The sequence below is a fragment of the Lolium perenne genome, chromosome 6 (genome assembly GCF_019359855.2).
Source record: "Lolium perenne isolate Kyuss_39 chromosome 6, Kyuss_2.0, whole genome shotgun sequence".
Taxonomy (NCBI): Eukaryota; Viridiplantae; Streptophyta; class Magnoliopsida; order Poales; family Poaceae; genus Lolium; species Lolium perenne.
In genome coordinates, this window is record NC_067249.2 from 156299714 (window position 1) to 156310789 (window position 11076).

Below are 11076 nucleotides of genomic sequence, written 5' to 3' on the forward strand. Positions count from 1 at the left end.
GGATGAAGAGAAGCTCCACTCCTCACTCCGTCAACAATGGGCGGAGGAATGTGCATGGTAGGAAGACCGCCAAGGAAATGAAGGGAAAGAAGGCCGGAGATGATGACATTGTCATGGCTATGGAAAGGATTGCAAATGCAAGGTTGCAAGCAAATGAAGATAGAAAGATGCAACGAAACTTGGAGAAAGAGGCTATGGATGCTATTGAAGCTAGGAGAGCCGCTTTGGAGGAGAGGATTGCCGTCAACGAGGAGAGGAAGTTGGCTTTGGAGGAGAAGAGGCAAGCCACCGAGGAGCAAGCACGCCTAGCGGAGGAGGAGAGGAAGCTTTTCTTGATGGATACTTCCCATATGGATGAGAGGCAAAAGGAGTACATCAACCTTCTTCGCGATGAAGTGTTGGCCAAAAAGAGATTGTTGGTAGCCAACATGAACACTTCCACTACCGGCATGTTTGGAGGAGGCATACCGACGTTTGGAGGAGGCATGGGAGGCATGGCGGGCATGGGAAGCATGCCCATGCCCACCATGGGAGGCATGGCCGGCATGGGAAGCATACCCATGGCCGGCATGGGAGGCATGGCCGGCATGGGAGGCTATGGAGGCATGGCCGGCATGGGAGGACCAAGCTATGGAGGAGTGTTTGGAGGGACCATGGGAGGCTCGGTGAGTGGTGTGTATGGGAGTATGGGAGCACCACCGGGAGGCTTCGTGTCTTCAATGAATGCTACTATTCCTCCTTCAACCCAAGATGACGAGGAGGAAGAAGAAGGTGTTGAGTTGGAAAGTGCGGAAGTGTGATATGCATTTGTGATATGCATTATGTGTTCCACTTTATCCATTTGAACCATATGTCGTGTGTCATTGTTGAACTACGTCATTTTGTTGTGTCGTTTTTGAACTACGTGATGTTGTTGCACTTTGTGTCATTTGTTTCATGAATTATGTGTGTTTATTTGATCTTTGTGAATGCAAAATAGTGTAGAAATCTGTTTTCCGCGCCCGCGCGCGCTGTATTTTACCACGCCTGGCGGAGGACCATTTTTTCAGCCCGCGCACGCGCTGCATTTTACCGCGCCTAGCGGAGGAAAAATCGGCACCGCGCGCGCTATCAGTTTACAGCGCGCATAATCGGAGGTTTAGCGCGCCGCGATATAGCGCGCCTGTTGGAGATGCTCTTACAAAATAGAAGCCGAAAAGGCCCTTAACTAGACAAATATGCACGGTTTTTTCACTACCATTGATCTTGTTCTGCTAACATGTGAACGTTTTGAGTATTTTTTTTTCGGTTTTGCTATGTCTCAATTAACTGAGATTTTCGTAAGTCTAAGTCAATTATAAAAAAGTGCTTGAGTTGCACTTTTCTGTTAAAAAAGTGCAATTGCATTTTTCTGTCAGAAATGTGCAACTGAACCGAGTTGCACTTTTTTTAAACTACAGTTGCACTTTTCTGAGTTGATTGAGATTTAAGAAAATCTCAGTCACCTCAGAAAAGTGTAACTGCAGTTAAAAAAAAGTGCAACTTGGATCAGTAGAAAAGTGCAATTGCACTTTTCTGACAGAAAAGTGCAACTCAAGTACATTTTTGTGGGTAACTGAGCTCAGTTGACTGAGACATAGCAAAACCGTTGTTTGCACGAACCACTTTTGGATTGTTTCTGTTCTACGTCCTGCACTCGAACGTATCGCATCGCATTGCATTTTTGTACTCATCACCGTAACTGTAGTATTCTCACCTTTTGGGTGTCGATTTTCTAGATCTGTGGTTTCTAGGAACCAGCGCGTGTGTACTTCACTGTAAAATTCAGTTCGATTTCCTACAATATATAGCACTTTGACTAAACTCTCAAGATTTGGCAAAATTAAACGCACATGACACATGTACATACAGACAACACATATCAGTACGGGAGCCTGACGTTGAGCCTCCTGAGCCAGATGGAGTGCAGCACCATGTGGATCATGTCGAATCGCCTCGCCGGCCGGTGGAGCACGAAGTGGCGCTGCGCCATCAGCACCCTGGCTCGCAGCACACGGTACCTCCGCTCCGACACCCCCCGCAGGATGGTCTTGAGCTCCGGTATCCTCGCCGCCGGCACGGTCACCGACATCTTGCCCCAGTCGAGAACGTCGCTGAACGGCAGCGGGTACCCCTCCGAGATGATCACCGGCACGCAGCCGGCGAAGATGGACTCGACCACCCTCGGGCTGGCCACCTCGAAGCCGCTGGGGCAGAGGCAGAACCGTGCCGTGGCCATGAGCTCGTGGTAGTTCTGCCCCGCGGGGAGGTACTCGTGGACGCGCACGTCCGGGTCCCTGCCGACCCAGTGCTCCAGGAGCGCCCTGCGTATGTGGCCGTGCATGCCGCCGGCGAAGAAGGCGAGCGTGGTCCTGTTCTCGGGCGGCAGGCCGAACGTGGGCCGGCGGAGGACGCCGTCGGCGAGGTTCACCTCCGGCAGCGTCGCGTCCTTCCGTGGCCGGAACCCTTCCGAAACGTTGGCGTTGCACAGCACCCGGATCGCGTTGCCGTAGAGCTGCGCGTTGCCCTCGGAGACCAGCGGCGCCCAGTCGTGGCACGACAGCAGGACGTGGTCGGCGCCGCGGGAGCGGTTCCAGTACGGGTGCCTCTCGGCGACGACGCGGACGTAGTCGGCGACCAGGCGGCGCAGCGGCGCGAGGTAGGCGGTGGTGTTGAGGCGGTAGACGTAGTGGACGAGGTTGCAGACGCTGATGGGGAGGAGGAAGACATTGGCCTCGTCGGGGTGGCGCGCGGCGAAGCGGTTCCGCGGGTCGTCCATCTCGTACATGAACTGGCCCTCGATGGAGTAGATGTCCGTGCCCGGGGCAAGGTGCGCCAGCGGCGGCTCCCCTTCCGAGTACGTCCATATCTTCAACCTCCTCTCCATCTCCAGGTAGCTCCTGATTTATAAAATTACCACATCGGAAGAACATCAAAAACTGCGGAGCCAGCTCGATCCTGCAGTGAAATGCTCGTAGCAGATCGTGATTGAACGTGCGCATTATGTGTACGTATACCTGTGGAAGGCCCGCGCGTTCCGGTAGATGGCGCCCCGCGGCACAAAGGCGTCGCCGACGTTCCTGAAGCTCCGGATCCGGCGGACGCTCTCGTCCGTCGGCGCCGCGCGCGCTGCCAGGCGAATGGCCGCCCGCGACCGAGCCAGGCCTTCCTCGATCACGCCTCCGACCACCTTCTTGCCGATGGCTTGAGTACTCGCCGGCAGCAGCGCCGCTTTCTGGGGCTCTCCCGGAACGTGCCGCAGGAAGTGCTCACGGTGGCTATGGCTCCCGGTTCTTCCACCGCCGCCGGAGACAACTGCGGCGACGAGGACGAAGGCGACAAACGGCAGCACGATGGCGGCGGCGCGTCCGCATTTCATCTCCATGCAGGGTTGTAGCGATCAGGGACCTTCCGTGGCCAGCTGCAAGCTCCTCTCGCCTCCTCCTCCCTGTCCCCGGTGTGACCAACCGTCCGCCGCTAGCTCCGTGCCTCTTGACTCTGCGCTGCGCTAGCTGGGTCAGTTCAGCTGGATCAGCCGCAAAAGGCTGCCGGGTTTGACTCCGTAATTCGGCAGGTTTGTTACAGCGCGCGGGAGGACTGGGCTGCACTCGCACGCATGCCGCGTTTGAAGTTTGAATCCAGTGTTCCAGACGCGCGCCGCGAGCAACCGATCTCTAGAGATCTACGCACTGGCTACTGTCGCCGCCGGCTCGCCGCCATGCGCGGGTCACTGCGGGTCCGTGACACGGTGGCAGAGTACATGGCGTAGCTAACCACGGTTTTGATGGTACGTTAAATTTTTATACAAGAGCTTGGATTTTCAGCAGTGAAACGTGCATTAAAACAACACTGAAACGTAGTGACATAGCTCGAAATTGATTGCGTCAATGCCCCGCCGACAGTCAAGGAAGTAGATCTCAAGCACAAGAAAATATATCTCAAGCAACTCACTGAATAGGCCTGGATTATGACTACCGACCTGAGCATCGGACCCTGTGCCAAGGGTTTGGTTTGAAACGAAGAAGAAGATCTCGGACCGAGATGGTTGATCACTCTATATTTGTCACACCATATCGTGTGTTTGTATGAACTATGTGCCACTGCGATCCTTTTGATACTTTGATGTATGCTGGAGCGGCTTAACTGAATTGCCAAGTTTTGGTAATTTATTTGATGCCATTAATTTATTTGGCTATTCATATACAAATAGAATAAAATTAGAAAAATGTTTCAAAAAACAGACATGCACGGTCCAAATGGAGGACACCATTGGGTGAGCAGGCAGACATGGGCCAGACGCATGTCCATCGTGCAGACCAAATGGAGGGCAGCATTGGGTGACCGAGGATACATGGCTCGGATGCCTCCCCTCCTCCCTCACACACACACAAATTTTGCCCGAAATGGGGGCCGCATAGGAGTTTCTCTAACGTCCCACGTCAGAGTCAAGAGCCATTTGGGAGCCAACTACACCAGGGCGTCCACAACCACTCAGACATCAATGCAAACCATCTTTTGAAATCTGACTCTGTTATCTTATATCCCATTGTTTATGTATTGCCACAGTAGATTTAGAATTTCTACATTTTGTATAGTTGCATGTGCAATTTGGGTAAATTTGAACTTTTTAAGACGATGGTAAATAGATTGAGGATTCTCTCTACTTGGTGATCTAGGATTAGATCGTCAAGGAGAGTGTGTTGTCGTCAGAAACCCACCGGCGGGCAGCGACGGGCAACACCGTAGAGCCGGGAACAACCTAGAGCTGCGGCTGGCTGAGGTCCCTCCGAGCGACGGCCCGCAAAGCCTTTCTGGTCACACGTCCGATGCTGATTGCAAGGGCGTGCCACCTGACCTATACCTGGTCAGGAAGGTGATGGAGATGCCTCGCTTAGTTTCCTGCATGGCATACACGTAAACATTAAATACGAGCCTCGATCGGCTCTCAGGTTGTCCTGTGAATCGGCTCAAGGAGCCGATCCACCCATGATTCGTACGGGGTGCACGAATATATGGTGGTCCTGCTTGATCAAGATAAAGCTAATGAGATCTACGACGATTTAGGGTTTTCACCGCATAATCGGATCATCCTACTCCAGGTTGGGCCTCGCGGCCACGCACGGTGATCGTAGTTTCCATCCTAAACAAGGCCTAAAAACCAACACGAAGTTGATCCCCGGAACATCCTGTTTAGGACTAGCGAACGACACCCTACGTGCCGCTGGATCCTCCCCCCCTTTGTAAGGCCTAACTATTGCAGATATTAAACTAATCCTTGTAGAACAAGGAGCAACCGTAACGGATCAGATCTACTAAATAAAGATCAAGCGGGGTGCCGCCCCCACACCTAAGATAGGTGTGAGGGCGGCTAGACATGCAAGGGTTGCACTACGATAGCATGTTACGCGAAGAACTATGCTAACCCTAACACATCTATGATAACTACGTTGCTCGCCATCAACAAGGCTTCCGCACGCGCACCGCATGAACCACGTGGAGCTTGTGCTGCCTAGATCGCAAGATGCGATCTAGGCAGCATGTCGCTTACCGATAGAAACCCTCGAGACGAAGGAGTTGGCGATGCGCCGAGATTGATTTGTTTGGTTGAACGTTGGTTGTTGTTTATTCCATAAACCCTAGATACATATTTATAGTCCAGCGGACATTCTAATTTAGGCGTGCACCTAACCGTGCACGGGTAAAACTCTATCTAAGATACGATCTACTATATTACAGATATAAGGGCAATCTAGCCCAACTTTGCATATAAGGCCGATCTACGTATTTTCTCCGTATATAATCTCCAAGCCCATCTTGATCGTGGCCCACCTCTGACTTGGTCAAATTCTGGTGATAACACATGCCCCCCTGGTTTTGGAATTATCAATTCCAAAATCACTCCGTTTTTTCTTCGTCGGGTCATGTCATGGCAGAGCAGAACCGTCGCAGCATTCTTCATCATGATGCCCTGTCTTCTCAACTATTCCGCGTGATTTGACCGTTGTCTTTGGGCACCGCCTCCTCGGAAACTCTTTGTGGCATTGAATTTTTCACCATAGCCCCTTTATTTAACCGCTCCGAGCAGTTTGCCACTCCATCATCCTGCTCCGTTCTCGCCATCGGCACCCAAAACCCCCCCAATCTCCCATAGCCATGTCTTCCTCTTCCTCCTCTTCCTCGTCGGTCTTTTATGACTCCTCCCCCTCCCGCGAGCCGACGCCAGAGTGGGGCTCGTTGGCGGCGCACGACATTCTCGCCCCGACGACGTGGGACAAGGAGGAACACGATTCCTCCATCTGGTCTGAGGATGACAAATCCCTGACCGACGGTAAGGGCGACCTTCAATTCCTCGTCGAAGGGGAAGAGGAGACGGAGAGCGAAGACGACCGCTTCTCCTGGGATGATTTCACCTCTTCCGAGGAAGAGGCGGAGGAAGACGAGGACGACGACGACTCCCTTGAAGGCTACCCACCAGCGAAGCGCCTCCGCACCTGGTGGGATGACGACAGCGAGGACGACGACGAAGAAGATGAGGCTCCCGTAGAAGGCTACGGAAGCTCCGATGAGGAGCCTCTCAGCAGCTGCGCCGGAGGCAGCGACGATGAGGGCAGCAACGGCCCCTAGATTAGGGACCAGTAGTAGTAGCTGGCTTTTGCCCTCTTCTCCCTTGAGCAATCGGCTTTTTCCTTGTAAGGAATCCCCCTATTAATGAAGAAAAATCCCTTAATTAATTTCTTTTCCTTGTTAACCTTGCCGATTATCGAATGGCGCTGTCGTACAGGGAGCCGATAGCAGAACATCGGCTCATATTGCTATCCGAGGCCAAGCTGTTACCTAAACACCTCAACAGGCCTAATTCTCGTCCAAACCATCAAATTGAATCCCTCAGCAACCATTAGGAGATTCGTCTCTCATATCATGATTTCTGGCTTGAACCGATTCCATTAACTTGTTAATTTGATCTTATTCCTCTAGAGTCGATATCAGTGTATCGGCTCTGTTTTTCGGAAGTCGATGCCCGTGCATCGGCTGCAATTGCATACTGTTATCTCCATACGTTTTCTCAAGTCGATGTCTGCGCATCGGCTGTGATTTTTTGTTTTTACTGGCCGATTCTTAATTCGGCCCCCACATCTTACTGCCCATCGTCCCACATGCTTGGGAAATATTTCTTGAGGTGTTGACCATTGACAGCCACCGGGAACTTTTCACCGCTCAACTCTTCCAGCATGTATGCATTACCCTTCAAGGCCTGGACAACTTTGTACGGACCGTGCCAATTAGGAGACCATTTGCCATATGCCTTGTCCCTGGTTCCTAATGGCAACACAGCTTCCCATACTAGATCACCAACTTGGAACTCCTTTGGCCTAACCTTTTTATTGTAAGCACGAGCCACCCTGGCTTTGTTTTCCTTAATCTTCTCCAACGACCAAAGCCTAAGTTCTGTTGCGTCCTCAATAGTATCGCTCATCAAAGCTGCATATTCTTCAGCTGTCAAATCATTCTGAAACGTGACACGTCTTGATCCAGCCGTAATTTCCCAAGGCAATACGGCTTCCTGTCCATAGACGAGCTGGTATGGCGAAGTCTTTATAGCTCCATGGTACGACATGCGGTAGGCCCATAATGCTTCTAACAACTTCTCATGCCAATCCCTAGGGTTCTCGTCAATTTTCCTCTTGATCAGTTTGATCAGACTTTGATTGGACGCCTCAGCCTGCCCATTAGCTTGAGCGTAGTACGGGGATGATCGGATCAGTTTAATCCCCATGTCATCGCAGAACTTCCTGAATTCCTTAGAAATAAAGACCGAACCTCCATCGGTCGTGATAGTTTGGGGAATCCCGAACCTATGAATGACGTGTTCTTTCACAAACTTGATCACATCTTCTGATTTAACCTTTTTCATAGGGACGGCTTCCACCCACTTGGTGAAGTAATCTGTGATAACCAAAATCCATTCATGTTTTTTGCTCGACGCCGGATGGATTTTGCCGATCATATCCATGCCCCACCCCCGAAACGGCCAAGGCTTGATGATGGGGTTCATCGCTGATGCTGGTACCATCTGAATCTTCCCGAACATCTGACACGCTTGGCACCCCTTGTAATAATTGAAGCAATCTTCAAGCATGGTGGGCCAATAAAACCCTGATCGCCTGATTAACCACTTCATCTTATGAGCCGATTGATGAGTTCCACAGGCGCCTTCATGCACCTCATGTAAGAGCCGATTAGACTCAGTTGGCCCCAGGCACTTAAGTAGTAACCCTTCCAACGTCCTGTAGAACATATCGTCTCCTATGAGGACATACTTCATGGCTTTGTACCTTATCCGTTTAGGTGCCCCCCGAGCCGAATCTTTTAAATAGTTGAAGATTTCGGCTCTCCAATCATCCTGTTCCAGGAATTGTACCTGAACCTCTGATCCGTCAGATATATCCATATAGCCTGACGCCATTTGTGCGAGATTGTTGGCGTCGGTATTTTGGGATCTTGGGACCCAATTAAAGTTGATGTACCGAAACTGTGTCATCAACTCACGGCATTCCACCCAATATGGGAAAAGCGATTCACTTTCGCACTTATACTCCTCCGTGAGCTGGTTAATCACCAACTTTGAGTCTCCAAAAAGCTCTACTGCTTCAGCTCCGGCTTCCAGTAGCAACTCCATTCCCTTACGTATTGCCTCATATTCTGCTACGTTGTTGGTGCAAGGGGTAGATAATCTTATGGAGAAGGAGTACTCTGCCCCCCGAGGCGACACGAGCAGAATGCCGATTCCACAACCATCGTCACAAACCGATCCATCTAAGAACATAGCCCATGCACGTATAGATAGTGCTGCTATATTGGTGCTGATCCGTTCAGCGATAAGATCGGCCAGCGCTTGTCCCTTGACTGCTTTCGCAGCCGATACCGGAGATCGAATTCTGACAACGCAAACATCCACTTACCAAGTCGGCCTTTCAAAACAGGGGCCGACAACATGTGCTTGACAACGTCTGATTTGCATATGACGATGATCTCTGCCGTCAAAAGGATGTGATGAAGCTTGGTGCAGGTAAAGAACAGGCAGAGGCAAAGTTTCTCGACCTCAGGATATCTTGTCTCCGCGTCCAGCATCCTTCTGCTGAGGTAGAAAACGACTTTCTCAACGCCATCGTAGAGTTGCACCACCACCGAAGCGATGGACGTGTCGCCCATCGACAGTAGATGTAGAACGGCCTGTCTTGCCGGGGCGGAACTAGCACAAAGTGCGGCGTCGTCAGATATCGCTTAATCTCATCAAACGCCTCGTTGTCGTTCTCGCCCCCTGCTGAAACTCGTCATCAGATTTAGTCTTCACCAGCGCCATGAACGGCTCGATTCGTCCTGACAGATTAGAGATGAATCGCCGGACAAAATTGATCTTGCCGATGAGGCGTTGGAGCTCCTTTTTCGTGGTCGGCGGCTGCATGGTACGCACCGCCTCCTGACTTTTCAGGCCGATCTCAATTCCCCGTTCATGAACCAGAAAACCTAGGAATTAACCAGCCGTCACGCCAAAGGCACACTTCTTCGGATTCATTCTCAGCCCGAATTTCCGAGTTCGGTCTAGGACGCGCCGTAGATCGTCCAAGTGTCCCTCCATGGAGACTGATTTGACGACCACGTCGTCGATATATATCTCCACCAACTTGCCGATCAGATCATGAAATATATAATTCATGGCTCGTTGGTGCGTTGCACCAGCATTCTTCAACCCAAAGGTCATGACCACGTACTCGAACAAGCCTACTGCCCCTGGTACTCTGAATGCGGTCTTGTGTATATCTTCCGGAGCCATGAAAATCTGGTTATAACCGGCGTTGCCATCCATGAAGCTCAACACCTTGTGGCCAGCAGCGGCGTTTATCAATGTTTCGCCACGGGCATTGGATATTCGTCCTTTGGAGTGGCTCGTTAAGATCTCGGAAATCGATGGCCACGCGCCATCGGCCGTCCTTCTTTTCCACAGAACGATATCGAGATCCACTCAGCATACCTGCATGGCCTGATGAATCCGGCGGCCAACATTTTCTCGATCTCTTTCTTGACTTCTTCGATAATTTCGGCCCTCATCTGACGTGCTCGTTGTTGGAACGGCCGAAATCCTTTCTTAAGGGGGAGCCGATGTTCAATGATGCTCCTGTCCAACCCAGGCATCTCCGTGTAATCCCATGCAAAGCAATCTGGGTATTCTTTTAACAGGGCTATCATCTGTCCCCTGAGCTGTGGATCTAGCTTCTTGCTGATAAAAGTCGGTCGCGGCTTATCCCCAGGACCAATGTCGACTTCCTCCAGCTCGTTAGCCGATGTAAACCCATACCCTAGCTTTCCGTCCCCTGTGAGGTCGACGCCATATACCGGGAGAGCAGGTGGTACGGATGATACAGGCCGATCGCTGGAATCGGCTTCCATCTTGATCATCACCAGGATCTTTCGGCAGTGTCGGAGCCGATCGCGTGGAGCAGCTTCTTCCTTATCTTCGTTATGAGAGCAGTTGCCCTCGCCTCTATCCTCATCAGGGGGGTGCCCCAGTTCTATCATGTTGATGTTGAACGAGTATGCTGGTTGGCACCTCCCAGGGTAAGTGTCGTTAACCCTGTCAACGGCGCACGACGGTGAATTAGGCACTTCTGGTGCCGCCGATGTGAATGACGACGGTGGACGGGACTGAAGTGGCACTTTTCCTCGGTAGGTCCCGAGAGCTGGTCCTAATAGAGAGCGCTGATTCTTCATGACCTCCTTGATCATCTGAACGGCGACATGCTCCAGAGTATTCACCAGGCTCTCAGAATGGCGATGCAACGAGTGAGTCACCATGCCACTAATCTCCTGGCGCACGGCCCTGGTGCGTTCCTCCGACGGGACAGATAGGTCCACTCCATCGAGTGCGCCTTCCGGTGAGAACCCCTTCCACCTGATGCCATGTGAACGGGTTCTGTGATATGAGCCGATGAGGTCGGCTTCGAGGATGACTTTGATCTCGTCATACTTCTTCTTGAGCTCGTCCGTCAGATCCTCGTACGT

At 51.6% G+C, this 11076-nt stretch overlaps 1 protein-coding gene across 1 annotated transcript; it reads right to left on the minus strand.

Annotated features, from left to right (window-relative positions):
• Positions 1-1873: 1873 nt before the first annotated feature.
• LOC127309494 (probable glycosyltransferase At5g20260) lies at positions 1874-3599 on the minus strand. Its single transcript, XM_051340334.2, has 2 exons — positions 3036-3599; positions 1874-2918 (listed from the first exon to the last, which is right to left on the minus strand). The coding sequence occupies exons 1-2, from the start codon at positions 3401-3403 to the stop codon at positions 1901-1903; spliced, it is 1386 nt and encodes a 461-aa protein (XP_051196294.1). The 5' UTR covers positions 3404-3599; the 3' UTR covers positions 1874-1900.
• Positions 3600-11076: the final 7477 nt, after the last annotated feature.

Bases quoted from the DNA above. Each gene is read 5' to 3' on its own strand.
- LOC127309494 (XM_051340334.2), bottom strand. From the start codon at position 3,403: ATGGAGATGAAATGCGGACGCGCCGCCGCCATCGTGCTGCCGTTTGTC. The intron at 2,919-3,035 runs GTATACGTACAC...TTTATAAATCAG, and splicing joins AACGCGCGGGCCTTCCACAG to GAGCTACCTGGAGATGGAGA.